The sequence below is a fragment of the Lithobates pipiens genome, unplaced genomic scaffold (assembly GCF_037356315.1).
Source record: "Lithobates pipiens isolate NorthernLeopardFrog02 unplaced genomic scaffold, aLitPip1_a1.2 Scaffold_23, whole genome shotgun sequence".
Classification (NCBI taxonomy): Eukaryota; Metazoa; Chordata; class Amphibia; order Anura; family Ranidae; genus Lithobates; species Lithobates pipiens.
The window spans coordinates 71,309,996-71,332,620 of NW_027507785.1; the positions used below are offsets into that span (position 1 = coordinate 71,309,996).

At 40.1% G+C, this 22,625-nt stretch overlaps 1 protein-coding gene across 19 annotated transcripts in view; it reads left to right on the forward strand.

Annotated features, from left to right (window-relative positions):
* Nucleotides 1-22,625, forward strand: part of FOXP1 (forkhead box P1) — a 1,079,246-nt gene that overhangs the window by 940,972 nt on the left and 115,649 nt on the right. For 17 of the 19 annotated variants that reach the window (XM_077451838.1, XM_077451836.1, XM_077451844.1 and 14 more), the window contains one exon: nucleotides 20,441-20,615. In XM_077451838.1, coding sequence (XP_077307964.1) covers nucleotides 20,441-20,615 — 175 coding nt within the window. The remainder of the gene's footprint in view (nucleotides 1-20,440; nucleotides 20,616-22,625) is intronic. The other 2 variants (XM_077451849.1, XM_077451850.1) reach the window with 1 other exon arrangement.

Below are 22,625 nucleotides of genomic sequence, written 5' to 3' on the forward strand. Positions count from 1 at the left end.
GAGATGAATTAAGTTGGAAAAAAATGCAGTTGATATGGGTGGATATATTTTTGTTAACGTTATATGGCCTGGATCATTAAGAATTTACTCATAACTGGAAATGCATTTGGTTGAATGCTTGCTACAAACTTTCACTGCTTACAGATCTGATTATTGTTAGTGATACTAATGGGTTGTATCGTCAGCAAGTATTTTTTACCACATGTTCCCCATACATCTTTGATCATCTGGTGGTATTTGCTACACAAAGCACATTGCTGAATAGCGGTACATAGACGATATTTCTGCCTGCATTGTAAACACTATTGGGCGCGATAGATGTCTGAACTCTCTCAAGACAAAGCTAGTTGCCTATATTAAGTCGGGCACCTACATTGTGTCTTCTCCCGTCCGCTTCCATTATAAGGAGCACTTGAGTCTTGTAGAAAAAGAGAACAGATTAAAAAGTGTCTAAAATGTAAATCTAACAGGCCAACAGTAATTAAAATGGAAATGGCACAGGGAGGGAAACGCATGTAATTGTGAGATATCGCAGTGCAAAATGCTCTTAGCTTTGTTTTGCAGGCTGTTTCTTTAATTCAGCGGGGCTTACTCATCAGTAGCAATTCAATGTGCGTTAATGACTCTGGGATGCAGGCATCACTCCGGACAAAGGAATGATTATTGTGCGGTCAAAAGAAGTTCAAAGACAAGAAGGGAATTTCAGTTTTTTTTCCCCTTAGAGAGCCACATTCAAGAGCATACAAATTAAGCCAAATGTTAAAAACCACAGTCTGAGAGCCGACTTCAAAGTCACAACTCTCTAATTAATGAACTGCGAGCTTCAGTTTGGACAAGTCGTGGTTTGACGCACTCATAAATCAACATGACAGATTTGTTTCAGCGGCTCAGACACCGCTTGTCATTGAGTCACATCAGATGTAAACAGAAAAAAAAAAGGGAAGGCACTAGAAGGAGAGAAAGGGAGAAGGAGGCGCAATTGATCAACAGAATTGGTAAAAACCAACTTTTGAAGTATTTTATTCTTGATCACAGGAAATGGCTGTAGCCTCTTGAGATTTGTGCTCCTTCTGCCGATTTTTTTTTCTAAGATTCAAGAAAAAAAAAAAAAAATCAGGAAAGAATTATGGATCTTCTCCCCTGTGGCTGTCAAGCTTTCACCCCCTGTTGTTATTTTGTGCCTCTTTCCATTCAAAGACATCATTTTTTTTTCTTTTTTTCTTTTTGGAAAAAGGATCTCTTAACTCTATGTTTGAAGAAATACAATGAAGTGCAGGGCTGCCTCGATCATTCTTGAGTCAGCGAGAAGTTCACCTGCCGCTTCATATTAACCTCTTGCGTGGTTTATTAGACATAGTACGCCTTTGCTTTCCCAGTATTTAGTTTGTTTTTCTTTCTTTTTTTTTTTTTATGCCGGGAAGCATGCTGCGAGACAATGCAAGTTCAGATGTACACTCAAGAGGCAGATGAAGGAAGTCTAAGGGCAGGATGGTTACATACAGTAATAAAATGATAAAAACGTACATTTCTTATAGATTTATCGGCTTGTACGAGTCTCTGGTGTCCTGGCCGGGGCCTACAGCGTCGTCGCAGGTGACCCCATTACCGCTGTTCATTTTCTTTATTGTGATACAGGGGAAAAAAAGAAGACCCATTTGTTGGAAGTTTCAGCACAATGCAAAAGGCAAATCAAAGATTCAGCTTGGCTGAGATAGACAGGAAAGGACCCCTCCTAGTAGCGACACATTTATCCCCCGGAGTGCTGGGGAGTAAACCTTTATGAGGCTGTTTCCTTTTTACATGACTCAATGTTAAAATAACCTCTAGTGTCATGTTTCACGTGTAAGAAGCATCCATCGTTTCTGATAACTGGATGAAATCACAGTGGTGATAGCTTTCATTTTTATTAGCTTCTCCTTAAAAAGCTCCTCCCATTGAGGGACAGTGTCCAGTTATGGTATCTACACAATATTACCAAAAGTATTAGACACCTGCCTTTACACGCACATGAACTTTAATGGCATTCCAGTCTTAGTCCGTAGGGTTCAATATTGAGTTGGCCCACCCTTTGCAGCTATAACAGCTTCAACTCTTCTGGGAAGGCTGTCCACAAGGTTTAAGAGTGTGTCTATGGGAATGTTTAACCATTCTTCCAAAAGCGCATTTGTGAGGTCAGGCAATGATGTGGGACGAGAAGTCCTGGCTTGCAGTCTCCATTCCCAAAGGTGTTCTATCAGGTTGAGGTTAGTTCCTCCACCCCAAACTGGCTCGTCCATGTCTTTATGGACTTTGCTTTGTGCACTGGTCCAAATCATTTGTTGGATGGGGGATTATGGTCCGGGGTTGTTTTTCAGGGGTTGGGCTTGGCTCCTTAGTTCCAGTGAAGGGACCTCTTAAGATGTCAGCATATCAAGACATTTTGGACAATTTCATGCTCTCACCTGTGTGGGAACAGCTTGGGGATGTCCCCTTCCTGTTCCAACTTGACTGCGCAGCAGTGCACAAAGCAAGGTCCATAAAGTCATGGATTAGCACAGAGTCCTGACTTCAACCCAACAGAACACCATTGAGATGAATTAGAGCGAAGACTGCAAGACAGGCCTTCTCATCGACATCAGTGCCTGAACTCACAAATGTGGTTCTGGGAAAATGGTCAAACATTCCCATAGACACCCCTAAACCTTGTGGGCATCCTCTTCAGAGTTGAAGCTGTTATAGTGTGGGCCAACTCAATATTGAAGCCTACGGACTAAGACTAGAATGCCATTAAAGTGTGTCTAAAGGCAGGTGTCATAATACTTTTGGTATTATAGTTTATATACTGTACATCTATATACTATTGGGATGATTCAGCAGTTAAAAGAATATTGACAGTGTTCAAAGAACAGTTGTCCTTCACAGCCACTTGGATTTGGCTTATTGGAGTGACATTGGTAGAGGAATCACTGTGATTGGTTGGCAGAAGTTGCTATACTTTACCTTAATACCCAACTCTAGCTTCCAAATCGTCCACTCTACTGATATGAAATGTGCTGCTTTCACTGCAATACTGCAGTACTAACCTTTTCTGTTGCGCTGTCTTCCACACAAAATCCATTCTATGCAAAGTTGTGCCCCCTTTTCTGGGTTGAGTGAAGCTCAGAGTCACCCAGCCCTCAGATCATGCTTGCACGTTCCAACCGCCCTAAGGTATCTATGACCATCTTCATTCATTAAATCGGTGTGCTCTTTTTGCCTTTTGTGTCAAAGCCCATAGCTGCACTTGCAATAATTGGGTACTGTACAGATAACGAACGTGTGATAACTACGGTAGCATTTTTTAAGCAATGAATATCTTTGGTTACAGGCTCCTTTCAGCATGCTAAAAGGTTTCTGACGTGATTGTAAATGATTGTAAAAATGATTAGTAAAAACATGACTGGCCAAGGAAAGGAAACAAAATTAAATCGAAACAGAAAATTAGAAACTTTCAACCAACAAGAGACCTCATCGGTCATTTGGACAACATCGAGCTTCAGATCTTTCGTCAGCACCAACAAAAGAAGTCTCCCAGTTAATGTTCAGAATTACACCTATGAGCAAAGTTGTAAAGATCCCTTCAAATCCATTATTCTCAATAGTTGCCCTATACACCCTTTTCTTAGTCTGCGTTAGATGGGCCACACCACTGCTCCCCCTGTAGCTTAGGCAGCAAGTTGCTGTTCCCATCACCAGCGATTAGCAGAAATCACCAGGCCAGCCACACAGTGACATCTCACTACATCTGCCTGCAGAGGAAGCAATTCCATAGGGACAAACAGGCAGCCTATTTAGCGATCCTGCCACTGACAATTTGCTTCTAGTGGCAGAATTTCCATCTGACATCAGCCTTAGCAACCCTGAAGCTTAGTTTGTGAATATACTGGCCAAGGTGCGCACTGATTTAATCCCTGCCCTATCTCTAAGCCCACTGCAGCCATATCCACACAAATTAGAGCAGGGTAGTTACTTAGCATATAGACATATGACATCGTAGCAGTTCCCAAAGTAGCAGCTGGAGAAGCTTGGTAAGTATGTCTATAATGGACTGTGTGACTCAGATTAAAGTGGATGTAAACCCTCATATATACCCAGTGAAGTGAACAGCCTCAGGTGATACACAGAGATGAAACAAATCCCCCTACATAAGTTTTACATGTATTTCTGCTGTCTTCAGCTTGCTATATTCTTTAGAAAGTGCACATCGTGTTAGAGATTTTCTGTTCCTGTTAAACACTGGGTGTGGGTTTTTGGCATACACTGTGTGACAGCTGATTGGAGGAAGGGTACAATCCCCCCCACTCCACATGGGAAAAGGAAGGAAGGAAGGAATGTGCAGAGCCATGCTATGAATAGAACAGCTCTCTGCTAATGTATTTATAGCCCCCACCCCAACACAAATTTCAGGCTGGTTTTATTTCGGTTGTCGGAGAACTTGTCAGAAGTTATCATGCTGATAACAGAAGAACAGAGCAGCAGAAAGACAGGGCTTAGGGCTTTGGAGAGAGATAAGAAAACACTACAGATATGTGCCTAGGTCAAATTTCATGAATCAGGTTTACATCCACTTTTGGGCTTGAGGACATATTCTGATTTCTGGGGGTAGTCTTTAAAGTTTTAAAGTGGACTTAAAATCAAAATATGATTACTTGTTATACCATGAACCCCCTTCCCAAAATGATGCCACATTCAACATAAAAAAATAACTAAGGAGTTAAATATGGGATGTGGTGTTTTTTAAAGGGTGTGTAACAACGATGTAGGCCTTGTATTTTGATGCGGAGGCTGATAATTTGATAATGTTCATTATGATAGCACTTGTGGTGTTCAAATAAAGATGGGAACTGAATAGTAGAAGAGTTTCAAAAGTGTAATTCAGCAGGCCTGTGTGGGTTCCATGTTTGCCACTACCTGTCAAGTGTGTTTATGGTTCACTAAAAACTTTGTATATTTTAATAATTATAATTATAGAATTGTTGGTTCCTATGTTTTACATCTGGCATGACTTTAGACATTGTGATATTCATTAGTGATGGTCCAAACTTAGAACATTATTAACGAACAAGGATTTTTGCTACCTAGGGTAGATATCTACCAATCTGGTGCCACCCTTACATTATTCCAGACTTTGAATTTTTTTTTTTTAAGTTGACCACTGGGCTTGCAGAGAAGCATACTAGTACTTTAATTGTCTTGCTCAGTGGATTGGCCTGCCCTGTTCTAAACATAAAGGCAGCACACATTATAGCTCTGAGGTTCATCTGTTGTATTCTTTGTCACATTTCAAAGTGTTAAGCTGTATCTTCCCATTGTGTTAACTAAAATTCAACGTCTTGGTTCACCATTGTCTGCAGTAGTCCCAGCGGTTCCATTGTGATGCGTCTCTGACCCTGGCAACTGGTATTCTGAAACTGATTGTTGGTTGCTAGACTCAGGAAAGCACATCAGCACTGAAGTTCTCTAACCTTAACAAGTTACCTTTGTAACTTCACTAACTTTAAAATCAGAGAATATTTAGAAAAGAAATTCAACCTGAAAAAACCAGGTCAGGCATTGAGACCCGACAAAGAGGGTGGATCTCCAAAAAGCTTGTTATGTACATAGTTCTTTTCATTGAGATGAAATAAATTATCTGTGACTGAAGCAACTTTCTATAAATGTATTTAATTTGACTAATAATTACACAACAAATTTTCAACAAAATACATTTATTCACCTGGTCAAAGCTCAGACAACAAGTTGGTTTAGTAGAATATGATATCGTAGATCAGCCCACAATAGGCATTGGCATTTGATGTGAAAATTTAAAAATATATTAAAGTTTGGCCTTCTCAAAACTGGTATCCAGGGCCAGATTTGATATTAGGCAGCATTCTAGGCCTGTGATTATAGGTAGCAGAGGAAAAAAGATGGCTTTTTCTTGTATAGAAGTTGTCCACACATTTCCTCCCATTGTCAGTAGAAATATAGTCATCTCTTAGAAATTTAGCTACACAATTTTCTAAGATGGCTTAGGACCAGTAGAACAAGATGTTGATTTGTGTAAAAGAGGTTATACTACAAGAAAGTTGTTATTTTGGGTGCCAATGGTGGTCTCTCTACAGGCTCCAGTGATGGAAATCTGGCCCTACCAGTATCTCAGTTTTGTTGTGACCTTGCATTTCTGAGGGAGGGAAGGAGTACACAAAGCTAGAAGAAAATAGAGGATATTTAATTTAGGATACTCATAGACAGAATTACCTGCATGCTTCTTACAACTCTCGGATACTTCAATAATTGGCACATTACTTTTGTGGCTTCCACATTCTTACAGCTGTACAGTTACAGAAACACTTACACTGATCACTGTCACACTGAAAATTGACAACATCTGATCCTTCCTCTCTAATGATCCCCTGCCACTCCTGCTTCCACCTTTGATGGAGCAAAATACCTTGATGCTTCCAGGTATGGGGGAACATGCGACCTCTTCCTGTGTGACAGTGCTTGAGTCTAGTATCAATTGATAGGCCCGAATGATATTGAAAGACAGAGAGGATGACATCACCATCCCCTCTAGCCTCTGACACCAGCTGACACTGGGTATTTTGCTGCTGGTTGCAATGTTGGAATAAGTGGGAAGAAAGCATAAGAGAGGTATTTCTTCCGAGACTTTGTCACTTTGTTCTGAATAGGCAAGTGACCGGCATTGGAGTTTATTTACTAAAGGAAAATCCACTGTGCATTATAAGTGCACTTGGAAGTGCAGTCCCTGTAGATCTGAGGGGGGCATGCAAGGAAAAGAAAAAAACACATGTTTGCTTGCACATGGTTGGATGATAGAAATCAGCAGAGCTTCCCCTCATTTCAGATCTTCCCCCAGATCCACAGTGACTGCATTTCCAAGTACACTTGCAGTACGCTTGTAGTGCACAGTAGAGTTGCCTTAAGTAAATAACCCCAACTGTCTCTTTAGGCATGGGTTTGGCTAGTGGTTGCCATTGCATTTTAAACAGAACTGGGAATTCTGATGGGGATATCTCACCACTATATGAAGCCACCATGACAGATTCAATAGACGCAATACACACACTCCCTTTGAAAACTTGTTTCTGTCAGTAGAAAATACAAATCCTTCATACCCAGTTTATCAGAGATGTATAGCAGGGCAGCTTGTCCTGCCCTGGTATGACAGTTTGTTAGGCTGCAGGGAGTAACCCAAGAAAGGAAAAACAGACCTTTGACAGGAGCTGGAGGGAGGGGAACAAAACTGCAAGTTTTATCAGGATATTTCAGCATTTTAACACTGGCTACTGACCTGTCAACAGAGACCAGCAAAGACCTTTTTTGTGTGCATTCAATTGTGAGAAGTAAACAGAAGGATTGGTATCCTGTGTTTAGTAACTGGGTGGGGAACACAGTTTGGCAACACAGATTCCTCTGAACTCTTTCATGGACAATGCGTCCTGTATACTTCTATATCCTGTCTTTTTGTAACATGGAAAGCTGGTATTAACCTTAGCAGATAGCAGGGAAAGGAACATTTATTAGTTGTTGCAACTTTTTTTTTCTTTTGTTTGCATATGGCTCCAAGGTTTGTGTTACGCGTTTAGCCAAAGACTTACACGTCCGTTTGTAGCACTGTTCTTAGTAAAATGATAGAGCTGAACTGGTAATTGTTAAGGTATTTTGTATTCAGTGGGGTCAGTAAAGATCACAAGGTCTCCAAATATCCTGCAACAGTTTTTAGGTGTACTTAAAGAACACTTGTGTCTTGGAAGATGTGCCCGAAAAAAGGCAACCAGAGGAGGTGGCAGCACAGTGGTGTAGTGGTTAGCACTTTCACCTAGCAGCAATAGGGTTGCTGGTTCAAATCCTGACCACGACACCATCTGCCTGGAGTTTACATGTTCTCCCTGTGCCTGCGTGGGTTTTCCTCCGCCTTGTTCCACATTATGGGGTTGATTTACTAAGGGAAAATATACTGTGCACTTTCTCCAGAGCTTAGTAAATGAGGTAAAGTTTCACTTTGAAAAAAATACTTAATCACATGCAAGAAAAATTTAAAACAGCATTTTTGTTTGTACATGTTTGGATGATAGAAACCAGCAGAGCTTTCCCTTCATTCCAGAGCTTCCCCTTATATCTAGAGCAACTGCACTTAACCTCCCTAGCAGTATTCCTAAGTCTGGATCGGTGCATTTTCATTACCAAAAGCGGTGACCCCCGAGCCACACTCTGGAATGCATTGTAGGATACATGTACAGCTTACTTACCTTGTCCCCAGGATCCTGCGATGTCTCCCCGCTGTGTGTTCAAGCTGTGTCCCCGCTCGATCTATCACGGTGCTGAGCTACATTCCCTGCGAGTGTCGTGACACATGGGGATGGAGCCCGGCGCCAAATTCAAAAAGTGAAAAACACATTACACATACAGTACACCGTAATCTTACAGATTACATTACTGTATCAAATCATTTCACATCCTTTCTGTCCCTAATGCTTTGTCTAGTGCCCTGCATGCAGTTTTATATTATATATGTTGTTCTCTCTGCCAGGAAACTAGAGATTGTCCATATCAATCAGAAAGTGTCCCTTTACGTCAAAAGTGGTTTTAGACCAGCTAGAAAACAGCAATAATAAATTAGAATCACTTGCAGAATTGAGCAATAGTGAATCGTGGGGAAATTAGTCATCAAACACTGAAAGTGATGACAGCGACAATTCAGCAACTGAGCAAATTTCCGTGTTTTTTATTGCATTATTGAGTAAATATTACTATTATTATATCTATTATTTGTTATTATTTATAGTTATTTATAATATTATAATTTATGATTTCGTGTTTCAAACTTTCTCATACCTGGGATGTCTACTAGACTCTTGTTTGGACAAATTTAAGTTTGTTATTCCTAAGAATTAAAGGCCTACAATATAAAACGGCAAATTTCAATGTGAAAAACAATGTACCGCTTTCAGCATCAAAAGTCCGACATAATCATACCAACAGGGAGGTAAAAGAGCACTTGCAGTGCACAGTATATTTGCCTTTAGTAAATCAACCTCCTTGTCTTCTTGGTGGGCATCATGGTAAAGGAGATTGGCTTTGCTTCCTCTGTTAAAGCTTTTGCCCTGAAGACTGGTACTCTGATGACTTGTGGTGGAATATACAAGAAGCAACAGAGGAGGTAGGGGAAGCACAGATTTCACAGAACAAATAAAACAGAAGCTTGGTTTGTGGTTGTGGGGAATTAGTTTTAATGTAAAATTCCAATTTAGCCATTAAAAAAAAAAATACATAAAAAGTCACTCAGGAGTCTACAGTAATGCCTTGCGCTGCAGGTCCCCATGTACATTTTCCTCTCCAGCAAAGAGAACAGTCAACAGCATAGAACTGATATTACCAAGTATCGTACTAGCAGTCAGAGTCATCAGTGCCTTAGACCTCCTACTGCAGATATACAGCTATTAGGCTACAGAACAGGAAGAAAGCCACTTGCCTGGAAATGAACTGCTATGTCTCAGGGGGAATTTGAAACAAAAATCACATTATCAGGCCACTGCTTAGGCAAAATTAACATTTCTATATCTATATAAGATGACAAATCTTTACACTTTCGAGTCTTGGCCTACTCTAGTTAACTTTAGGGCTTAACTTTAAGGGTAAAACTTTTTTTTACATTTTTGGATAGAGTAAGGGAGCATTAAAACCGCGTCATGTTTTTTTTTGTCATCTGTATCTCATTGAGGAGAATTCCCTTCACTTCCTGTCCCATCGCCAAACAGAAAGTGAGAGGAAATCCTCTAAAGTGAGGGAATCCTGGTTGTCCAAGGTTCACCAGAACTAGTGTCCCCATAGGAAGATATCCCCACTATTACTGTTTTGGGGGCAATCAAAAATGTGAGATTTTCTTTCACTTTCAACAATAATGGTAAATAGGACTTATAGAGAGCGTGAATCTCATGGGCACAAAACACAATACAAAAAAACCTGACGGGGAGAGTCTAATCCCTCTCCAGGCATTATTGCATTGAAAGTTGCAGTAGTAATGGTGGCTGATATTTGTGTTTAGGATGGCTTTTGTGATTATTTTTTATAACATACCTCTATCTATGGCAAGCCTTTATCCTACCATATATTGCCAGTGGTTATCACAAAATAATACGCAATATATTTTTCCATGTAAGTAATAAATTGGCAGGTATTGCTGGCATGGGCTGGATTTATAAGGGTCATGTATTTTTAAAATGTAGATGGTAAACCAACTTTATCATTATTAGTTAGTGCCAAAAATCTAATACTGTGGAAATTTTCACTGATAAAGAATTATCTAAAAACCACAGTGTCCCATGAAAGACAATGGCTAGGTTTACACTGGCGAAGATCCCTACTGCCCTTTTGAGAAGTGATACTATAGCCTTTTTCTTGTTTTTTATTTTATTCTTACGGTTGAACAGATATTTTACATCGTAACCATGAGCAAAGCTCTACTTCATTCAAACTGAAGTCAGTGGTAGCTCACTGCAACTGCAAGGTCAATTCCTGGCCCATGGTTGCAGCTTGTCCCATTTATATCAATGGGCGAGTTTGATAAACGGCACTGCTGGCAAAAAAACTCTTATCTGTGGAATTAACCACTTTCAGACCGGACCAATTTGCTGGTCAAAGACCAGACCACTTTTTGCGATTCGGCACTGCGTCGCTTTAACTGACAATTGCGCGGTCGTGCGACGTGGCTCCCAAACAAAATTAACGTCCTTTTTTTCCCACAAATAGAGCTTTCTTTTGGTGGTATTTGATCACCCCTGCGGTTTTTATTTTTTGCGCTATAAACAAAAATAGAGCGATAATTTTGAAAAAAACGCATTATTTTTTACTTTTTGTAATAATAAATATCCCCCAAAAATATATAAAAAAACATTTTTTTCCCTCAGTTTAGGCCGATACGTATTCTTCTACATATTTTTGGTAAAAAAAATTGCAATAAGCGATTATTGATTGGTTTGCGCAAAAGTTATAGCGTTTACAAAATAAGGATAGTTTTATAGCATTTTTATTAATAATTTTTTATTATTTTTTTTTTACTAGTAATGGCGGCGATCTGCGATTTTTATTGTGACTGCGACATTGTGGGGGACCCATCGGACATTTTTGACACATTTTTGGGACCATTGTCATTTATACAGTAATCACTGCTATATAAATGCAGTGATTCCTGTGTAAATGACACTGGCAGTGAAAGGGTTAACCAGTGGGTGGCAGTGTAGGGGTTAAGTGTTCCTAGGGGTGTGTTACTAACTGTGGGGGGGTTGGGCTGTCATTTAGTGTACACTGATCTCTGCTCCAATCACATGGAGCAGAGATCAGCGTCACTAGTTGCTAGGCAGAATGGGAAAATGTTGTTTATACAGCATTTCCTCCATTCGGCCGCTCCGTGAGACGATCGCGGGGATGCCCGCGGCGATCGAGTCCGCGGGTCCCGCGACCGGACTCACGGGGGTCCCGACCAGCGCGGGAGCGCGCCGCCGGCGGCGCGCTCCCGATGGCACGGCGGCAACGAATATTGGACGTACATGTATGCCAATATGCCTGCCCGTGCCATTCTGTCGACGTACATCGTCGTGCGCTGGTCGGGAAGTGGTTAAAATTGCAGCACCATAATGCAAAGCTTCTCGGCCATGGCAATATGTACTCATCTGAACATCCACATTATTACTTTGAAGGTAGGTGGTCAGGGGAAGGAGAAAATGAAGCCGATCTGCCCTGTAAACAAGGCCTCAGTACTTTGTGGCAACTGAATATGGAGAGCAGTGTTCTAAATATGATACAGTTTGAGGAGTTCATTAAAGATTTTTCAGATGCTTAGTGTAGAAAATAAATCTTTTTGTAGACACTGGAGTGTGAAGCATATAGCTGGAAGTTTTTAACACTTACTTGGGAGAATTTACTAACATTTGAGCATTAAAAATGTTGAGAAGCTGCGCATGGCAACCAATCAGCTTCTAGCATAAGCTTGTTCAGTTAAGCTTTGAAAAAGAAAGCTAGAAGCTGGTTGGTTGCTATGCACAGCTGTCTACTCCAGTCTTAGTAAATTCCCTGCACTGTACTTAGCTTAGATATACTCAAAACTTTTACATTGACAGGTTCAGAGTTTAATTTTGTTGTGTATGCAGTATAGCTATGTTTGTAATTTGTCTTAACTAAAAATCTGCTTGGAATTTGCTGGTGTGTGTACATGTATTTACTTTAGATATATAACTAATTTAACCTTTCCGTGTATGGACAGTATAACTTGTCACTTACAATGACATGCAATAAACAGACTTTGATGTGTAACTTTGGTGATTTGCCAAGTGGTTTTTTTTTAATCCTGTGTATGAGGGACCCACCAATGCCCCGGACTCCCCATGGTCTAAAGGCAGCCCTGTCTCTGGCTCCAACTTTACCTCCAAAGAATCAGTAAGGCCCCTTTCACACTAGTCTAATTTTGTCATACTTCCCATTAAATCCTATGTAAATGTTTACACTGCAGGTGCCCTGCTTGTTGTATCTTTGGTGCAGTTTTTCAAAAGTGCACCAAAAAGGCACCTTCAATTGTAAGTCAATGGGAATACATCAAAAGCGCATCCAAAGCACAACAGAGTGAAAGGGCCCTAATGGTTTTCTGGGTAAACCAATGCAACTGATTCGATTTTACCCTGTAAATAGTTGTCCAATGCTGCGATCATCATCCATTCTTGATGAAGATGGCATGCTCAGACACTGACCATCCTATGTCTATGGTTACCATTAAAGTGAACCTGTCATTTCCACATTTTGTGCAAGTGTCTGTATTTGTCATATGATCACATCCTTTATGCATGAAGAGTTGAGTTCCTAGGACCAGGTTGTATAAGTGGTTGTGACTTCTCTCCAAGCTGAGATTAAACCCTGCCCTCTAAAGCACCGTACACACAAGTCGAATGTCGGGAAACATTGGCTGGTTAAAAAAAAAGTCAGACATCCGGCCTGTGTGTATATCGGACAAGAATGCTGGAAAACCAGCAGCCGACTGACTCCCGATCAGCGCTCTCAGGCAATGGCGGAGAGCGCTGATTGGAGTGTTCTGAGAGGGGGTGGGGGGGGGGCGTCCCCCTGTCAGTACACAACAGCTCAGCGGTGGTGATCGCTACTAACTTTGCATAGTTAGGTTTTTTCGTTCAAAAATGAATAGTGTCTATCACTAGGCCCCCTCCCATGTAAAATGGCTTTTACGTATTATTATTATTATTTAATTAAGACAATTCAAAGAAGAGAAATGTCAAGAACAGTCATTTGAATAGGAATATTTATCGAGGCCATTCAATCAGTCTTCCCCAGAGATTGGTCAACCACAGGTTGCCTTCAGAGGTCATGGATTGCACAATCGGAATTGCAGAATGATCACCTCTCCTCCATTGGTAGTACCTTCAGTGGTCAAGCTGTTTTTGTCTCCAATCAAAACTTCCCTTGATACAGTTTCTAAAGAATTGTTCTCGGTTTTTAAATCTACAGACAAGGGGGAATTTCTGTAGCCTCACAATGATGTGCCTTGGATTCCCATGTCACAAAACAGGTTACTGTGTGATCAGATTTGGGCATTACATCCAATTTAAATGAAAATTTAGATCTTAGTAAGTTGGCTCATGTGTAACAAAACAATGTATGTAACAAAGAGATCAAGTTGACACATTTATACAACAATTCATCATCCTTACCATGTCATTGACCTCGATTGTCTAACAAACTAAGGCCACATTTGTCATGGGTGTGTTTTATTCAATTTTACATACCTATTTTAAATTGACAAAACTTAATGAAATTGTTCTTGATGGTACAGTTTGTGAACAAAAGGTTTTCTGTGAGCATGTGTGCAACTGAAAATGCATGCATTTTATCACTTCCTCGTACTTACAATTTTATCAAAACATCAGTGCTTGTTTTTATGCTTTTTTTCTCAGTCATGTTACTAGAAAATAAATGAAAACATTGACATTTCCTGTTACATGTGGTTTCCCGTGTGAAATACATGCTAAAATGCATTAGGCTGCATTTTAGTACATTTCTATTTATTACATATGAGATATAGCATGTGTACAAAATCCAGCAAGTGGAGTTTCCTAAGAATCTAACGCAGAATTATAAATGGATATTTAAAGTACACCAGTTATGAGAGAATGATTAGAGCTACCATTGAAAATGAAAATTCTTGTGTGCCAGATTGCGAGACAAGTAGCGAATGAAAGTCAGAGAAAAAGTAGACATAGCAGCCAATCCAAATTCTTCTTACATTGGCCAGACTCCAGCAAAATAAAGTCTACTTATTTCTGCCCTTATGGAGGTAGTGCTTCGGTATTACAAACTTTTTCTAAAACAACGCCAATCTCTATCTCTATGTTTTTCCAAGTCAGTGATTTAAAGTGGAAGAAAACCCTAAAGTTGGCCATACGTGGATTGAAATTCGTCTGATTCAGCAGGTACCGGTGAATTTCATGACCATTCCCATTCAGGAGAAGTCGATCGGTTGACTTTTCACAAACCAGCTTGTTGGCAAATTTTTTGATGCCGGGGAAGTCTCACTGTTAGAATACAATAACACAGCGGGAAGGATTTCCCCATCTACCTCAAATGTGTGAGGAAATTGGTTCAGTTTTTTTTTTAACTGAGTTGTGCATGGCCAACTTAACTATAACCAGGGGCGGACTGACCATTGGGCCACTCGGGCACTGCCCGAGGGCCCTGTGCCACTAGGGGTCCCCATCAGGGTTGCCAGCCTCAGTAAAACCAGGGAAAGTATGTCAAAATCTGTGTTTTTTTTACATCTGTCTCTGAAATGTCCCTTACCAACATCCTTTTGGTCTAAAAATCCCGAGATTATAGCTGACCCACCTCTCCAGTACCGTCTCAGCCAATAGAAACATGTCTGTGTATACTGTGTGATTGTATACTGTGTGTGTGTGTTTGTGTATACTGTGTGGCCCCATAATGTCTGATTGCCTGGGGGCCCCATAATCTCCTATTGCCCAGGGGCCCCATGAGTTGTCAGTCCGCCCCTGAATATAACTATTCCTAAAAATGTTCCCTCCTCCTACTTATCCATGTTACCTCTCCCGTCTAGCAGTGACTCACAAGCACAGGGGATCTGCAGCTGTGGGATGATATACTGAAGCAAAATCATCACCATGACAGCCAGGCAGCTATGAAGACATGTAGGCTAAGGCTTCTCCTTGTGGCTTATTCACCTGGGCTAGCCTGAGTAGTGACGACAATTTCCTCTTTACACTTACTAGCCCTCTGGCTTGGTATCAGGATATGCCTGAACCCCAAGTTCCGGGACACAGGGATATACTTTCACCTGTACTTTGAGTGTCGCCAAAAGCAATATAGCAGATGACAGCCAGGCAGTTATCATTCTCAGATACAGAGGTCAGCAATGGCAGCCTTTATAGTCCATTCTTGACAAGTTGCTTTAAATGGTTTGAACATGTTCTCTATATCATTGATGTATTTCCTCTTATAGGTGTACAGCAAGCTGTGTTGAACATTTCAACATTTTAATTATTATTGACACAGATTTGCTACATAGTCGTTCACTGTCTTACAACCAACGTATTTGTTAATAAAAGTTGTCATCAATTTTAATGAGCTTACCCTTAGTTTGTATAAATGGTCTTACTGACAGACCTGATCTAGATCCCAAAGTGAGCAATTTGTACTCAAGCTAAAGGCTAGCGATCAGATACAAAACCAAGGTAAAAATGCATGTTCAGGCAGGCATTGCCCAGGCTCCCCCCAAACTTTCCTCTTCGCTTATAAAACATGTTCCAGCATTGATTTATATTCTTCTACCTTGTTTTGGCAGTGATTGCTGGGACAGTAAGTACCAGGATCCCAATTCCTACTGACATGAGCTCTCCCCCAGAACTACATCCCTCAATAGCCCATTCCCTACACAGTGGGGTTGATTTACGGAAAATGTAGCACTCAGAATCTGGTGCAGCTCTGCATCGTAGCCAATCAACTTCTAACTTCAGCTTGTTCAATTAAGCTTTGACAAAAAAAACCCTGGAAGCTGATTGGTTTCTGTGCAGAGCTGCACCATATTTTACCCTTCTCCAGTTTTAGTAAATCAACCTCGGTGTGTGGACAGGATCTTTCCCAACATTGTTTTGTTGGGAAAGAAATCAATATACATGTGGAGGGGGATAGGCAATGTTGTATAGCCCAGCTGACAGTGCTACTTAGATTTTCAGAACAGAGAAGGTAACTGTGTTGCCAACCCAAAGAGGAAGTTGGTAAAAAGAATTTCTGGCAGATCAACAGGTAATTTTCTGCACCTGCAGTATTTTTATTTATTGCAGGTATTTGTATAGCTCCAACAATCTATGCAGCACGTTACATACTGTACATTCACATCAGTCCTTGCCCCCAAGAAGCTTACAGTCTAAGGTCCCTATCCCACAAAAACATATATAAGGGCCAATATGGACAGGAGCCAATTACCTACCAGCATGTCTTTGAATTGTGGGAGGAAACTGGAGTACCTAGAGTAAACCCATGCAAGCACAGGGGAAAATGCAAACGCCAATATTGTTCTAACCAAGATTCAAACCAAGGACCTCAGTGCTGCAATACAGAATTGCTAACAAAAAAGCCACTGTGTTTTAAAGGAATAAAAAATAGAGTAATGGGCATGTATTGCAGAGATCTGAATAGGTTCAGAACGTTGAAAGGTCTGAAGTTAGAGTTGGATAAAACTAGAGTAAAATAATGAAACGGCACCTAAACACTTTAGCTTTTTTATTTAATTAAGCATACATAAAGCACAAATAAAAAGTGATGTATAGCTGCCAAACAACTATTTGGGGATTTAAAATGAATTTCCACACAAGTACACAAGTCTAGCAGCATTTATTGGCTTTCTCAATTAGTAGAATCATTTTGCCATCCAAAGAAAAAAAAAACTTAAACAAGATCCTCTTAGAACGTTTAATCAGAGTTTTTTTTTATTCTTGCTTTTGTTTAATCAGGTTTAGTTCCACTTTAAATGCCGAGATTGTCATCTAAACAGTTAATCTGTTTTCTAGAGCAGATATGCTTGGAGTGTGTATAAGATCTCCACCTTGATATTATTCCCAGCAGATTGAGGATATTAGATAATTTCCTTCTATTTATTGTACAACTGCACCATGTTATCTCTCTATCTCTCAAATAATTACTGAGCAAAACTATAGTATTATTATGGTGTTTTTTTTTTTTCTTTCATTTTTTTTTTTTTTTCTCTTTGGGATTGTACAATGAAAAGCCAGACACTGGTGCAATGTGTTGATGTTACAGACAACAAAAGTTTTTTTCTCATCCTCCCATTGTGCGATAAATAACTTAGAGAGATACTTATCACGTCAAATACCTTCTCTGTGTCCATGAAGAACAAAGGAGAACGAAACGTAGGGAGGTTATAGGAAAACGGTAAGGAGAAGGAAAAAAAAAGCTCCATCTCCTAACCGCCCAGTACATCAGTCTAGAGCCTGGAGTAGAGGACGTATTAAGCTCTCCTGTTGAAGTAAGATGTTGTTTGCTAAATTATGAATGTGTGTAATTAAAATCGAGTCGCTGTTTCTATGAAAGATTTACAATGTTATTTCATCGTTTGTCATGGCTAATTAACAATATTAGATGAAGTTTTTCTTCTTCAAAGGTCTGATTTTTTTCTCATTTATTTATGTCAGAAGTGATAAACAGAGTACTTAAAAGCATCTCGGGCGGTGCGCAGAGAAAAGCAGCATGCTTGCTTAACACCTCCAAGGTTCACGGTTCGAATCCCAGCGGAGACAGGCAGCTCCGTCTCCTACAATGAATATAATTAATGGTTTCAAAGTAACTGGTTATAGGACTTTATTTTATTATTTTGTAGGATGAAGTCGTAGTTTTAGGATATTTGGGTGGGGGGGGGGCACATCTCGGGCAAAAAAATAACAGTTTACCAGTACTTTACCTGGGTTGTTAATATTTATACAGTGTGTACCTTAAAGCTTTTTTTTAACTCAGTAATCATTCATTCTCCTTGTCCTAGGTTAGCTCTGCTGTTTCTTTATTTTAGAATATTAAGCTATCCCACTTTATTTTGAAATGGTAGTTTTCCATTTTCTGAAGAGTCAAAGTTTGCATGTTCATGAATAACCTCTGATACAACCTAAATGGTTCCTTAGAATACAGTAGGGTCTTGTTCTGCAGTTGTTTGGCACTTTGGGACTTTGGGTGGCCATTGACTTTGATTGCATATACATGTCAGAGATCCTTCTTCAGTCACAGTCTATCCACTGTTTTAAATTGATCATGAGATTCTCTGGTTCCTAAACTGGATCTAAACCTAAGATGAGTTCATTACCCAATCTTGACCAAATAGACAGGATTGACAACAAAATAAGTACATCTTTCAGTTCATTACTAAATTTGGTCAAGAGGCCAATTTTTGGTCAAGAGTTATACAAGTTATATATTTCTATTGACTTATAAAGGCAGCTTGACAAAAAAAATGGTTTCTTGTATGTCATTCTTGGCGCTATTGGTGTCAGAAATGCACACCTGCTTAAGTGGAGCGCTATGTTTAAAATGGAAGTGACCTAGCACAGGTAGCAAGATCAGCTGGGGCAACTTTGACACCCTTTGGGTACCTTTTAAAAGTTACTTTAAATAGATTACAAATACAAAAAGGCAGAGATTTATATAGTCTATATTGTATTTTTTAAGTAAATATTAATGGATGCCCAAAGGAAACCCATTGTCACTACAGATAATCATGGATTGATGTTGTAATAGACGTGTATATACAGGCATACCTTTTAAGTACACAATGGGTTTATTTACTGAAGCTGGAAAGTGCAAAATCAGGCTCACTTCTGCATAGAAACCAATGAGCTTCTAACCCCCTTGTTTAATTAAGTTTTGGTAATAAAACCTGGAAGCTCACTGGTTTCTATGCAGAAGTGAGCCTGATTTTGCACTTTCCAGCTTTAGTAAATAAACCCCATTGTGTACTTAATAGCGGGGTATGCCTCTAATATTTGTGTGTGTGTGTGTGTGTGTGTGTGTGTATATGTATGTGTGTATGTATATATGTATATATATATATATATATATATATATATATATATATATATATATATATATATACGATTGTGAGCACTGTTTACTCAAAAAATGTTTAATAGGTCATCCCTCTTAGCCCTTGTACACACGGTCGGAGACTCCGACTGAATGTGTCCGATCGGACCATTTTGTCGGATATTCTACTGTGTGTGTGGTCTCCATCGGACTGTCTCTCGGTCGGAGTATCCGACGGACCAAGTTTTCCAACTTGTTGGTAAAATTTTCAGACAAAATGCTCCGATCAGATATACTCCGATCATGTGTAGAGAATTCCGATCGGAATTCCACGCATGCTCAGATCAAATTCCTACATCAAAGCTATTGGCTACTAGCCTGAACGTAGTCCCGTCGTAACGAAATAACGTCATCACGTTCTGAACGATCGGATTTTCCAACAACTTTGCCCGACCGTGTGTATGCAACAGTTTCGGACAAAATCCGTCGGACAAAATCCGACGGACTTGGTTGTTGGAATGTCCGACCATGTGTACAAGGGCTAAGACTTGTTCACAAAAGGAAGGGGGGCAAAAATTTGAATGCAAAGTACAGTAACCCATAGGGGTTGATTTACTAATGGCAAATAGATTGTGCATTTTGCAGTTGTACTATGCATGAGCAATTGCTCCAGAGCTTAGTAAATGAGCAGAAGCTCTGCTGACTTCCATCATCCAATCATGTGCATGCATAAATGCAGTTTTTTTACTTTTCCTTGCACGTGATTGGGTATTCTTGCTCATTCACTAAGCTCTGGAGCAACTCCGCTTGCAGAGTGCCTTTAGTAAATCAACCCCTAGGTGTCCAGGCACAAATCTATTTGATTCTGAATCTGAAAGTTCTGATCAGCTGGTCTATGATACTGTACTTTTTGCACATAACCATTTCTCTGTGTTCTGTCTTACTGGGGAATCCTGTATGGACTGTTTATTTCTTTTCATGCCAACTTTGTAAGAACAATGTTTTCATCAGCTTGTTGCACACCAACTGTTATGAACTACAGTTTCCACAATCATCTCTTCAAATTGACTGGTCCATAACCTGTAGTTGCCTATGAGGGGAGCTTTAATTCAATGACAGCAGGGGTGCCAAAGGTTTTCTACTCCTAGCCAAGAGGCATAAAATAATCGAGCTTAGACAAGTCTTTACTCTACAGAATACCAAACCTACATAAACAGAAACACTTTCAGTTGTAGGTCCCCCGTTGATCGGAGGATCTCTTCAGCAGCATGCAGAATGCGGACCTTTCACATGTTTAATTCTTTGCTTCCTTTCATTACAGCAGCAGCAGCAGCAGCAACAGCAGCAGCAAGTGGCTACGCAGCAGTTGGCTTTTCAGCAACAGCTCCTACAAATGCAGCAGCTGCAACAGCAGCACCTTCTGTCACTGCAACGTCAAGGTCTCCTTTCAATCCAGCCGGGGCAGCCCGCCCTTCCACTGCAATCTCTCGCCCAAGGTTTGTACAAACACAGCTCCTTGATTTTCTTGTTTCAGCCATTGTGTTCTGTAAGATATAAGTTGAAGCAAAGTAGTGATGTGATGCGTATTGTAAGCAGTAAAATGAACTGTTAGTCCAGCGATATGGTAAGAGATACGCATTCATGAAATTACCATTGGGATACATGTATATATATTTTTTTAACAATGCGGGCATGAAAACTTACAATTGTACTACCCCACTGTGAATGTTTATGCACTGAGCCAAAACCACCCTTGATGGCACATGAATGATCAGCTTGGAAATTCCAGTGTAGTCAATGGATTTTTTTCACCAAGAACAAGACGCATGCTATGATGTGAAGGGGTCCACAGCCATTGCAATAATCCAGTGTCTGTGGAAGATTTCAGTTATATATGAAGGTATATCATTATCAAGAATGGATTTCAATCATGTGTTCCTAATTCTATATTTATATCTCCCCTGTAACTTCATATGGCACATCTTTGCTCTAGCAGTAATGGCACACATAAGTGTAGCTACTATGGCACGTGGACGCACGCTTTTGCACTAATGGTAATAATTGTGGTGGCACAATTATTTGGATACGTGACAACATCACACTACTAATTCATGATGAAGGTAGTAGCTGTAATACTGACTGTCCCTGTGGCATTAACATATACCCTCACTTAAAGAGGACTTATACTATAAAAACTCTGGCCACAAAAAAATAAATTAAATCAAGGGCTAGGTCACTGGTGTTGCCTGCAGCCTCCCTGCAGCTGATCCTAAGTCTTGATTGTTGGTTATCTGATGAACTGTTGCCTGTTGGCGTAATGATCAAGAAGCAGCAGGACAGGTGAAGAAAGCATAAATTCACAGAATGACCAAGGCAAGAGCAGGGGGATCCTTGCACTACAGCTCCCCCTGGTACAGCTTTCTCTCCAGCAAACCCTCAGAAGAACAATGAAGGAGTAATATCACAAACTCTCAGTTCACATATTGTGAGAATAGCAGTCACCAGAGGCAGGGGTGGATGGGATATGACTTAGTTGATCTCAAACTTGAGATAAGGCAGGCTCCAGGCACAGTAGTATTTAGGCACAGTCACATTTCACATAGCACACACCAGCTCCTCAGGAGAAATTGCAGCCAAAGGGTAGATTTTTCAGGGTACTACTTAGCTACAATTAACTTTCTAGATATTCCTTAAAGGAATGCAAAGCTTTACTTTTGGAGAATAGATCCACATTAACAATTACTGCAGCACATTTCATCCTTCCCTGCAGCCCCGCTGAGATGGGTCACTGTGGCAATTAAAAGAATACAGTTCCTGTGGCACCTGGTTATCCCTACTGTTACACAAATGATGATAATTACTATATCACTCAAGAGAATTATCATTAGGGCATACAGACCCCATCCCTTCAGAGCGATGCCAGGACTTTCTAAATGGATTGATTGGCTAAATATATTTTAAGCCAAATGACAAAATGGTGGCAACCTTGTTTGCACAATAAACGCAGTGGAGAAGTTATTTACGTTAAAAGCTGAGGCAGAGCTATAACCTAGATTACAGAACAGTTTCTAGTCCGCGATGGTCATTAGAAGTCAGTTGCAACAGTGAGAGTATTTGGGGCCTCTGATGCGTCACAAATTACAGCTGCTTGAAAGGTAATAAGCAGTGTGTCACTGTAGTGGGTAATTTAGTTGTAAATACATTTATTGATTTGCTTTCTACTATAATGCGTCTATAGATGAATGAGCTTGTAAGGGTATTTGTATTGCAAGGTAAGGAATTATGCTGTGCATATCCATACATAAAATAGATTGCATCTAATTCCTTACTATATAGCCTTTAATGGTTATTATTTTGAGACAAGGTTTTAAAACTAGATCATGGATCACCGTATTTAAAACAGTTTCCAGCACTTTTAGGGCAATGTTGTTTTAAAAAAAATATAAAACCACAGCTTAGGGCTGGCTGCTTGCAGTCAAGTAGGGAGTCCGAACAAAAATAGCCAG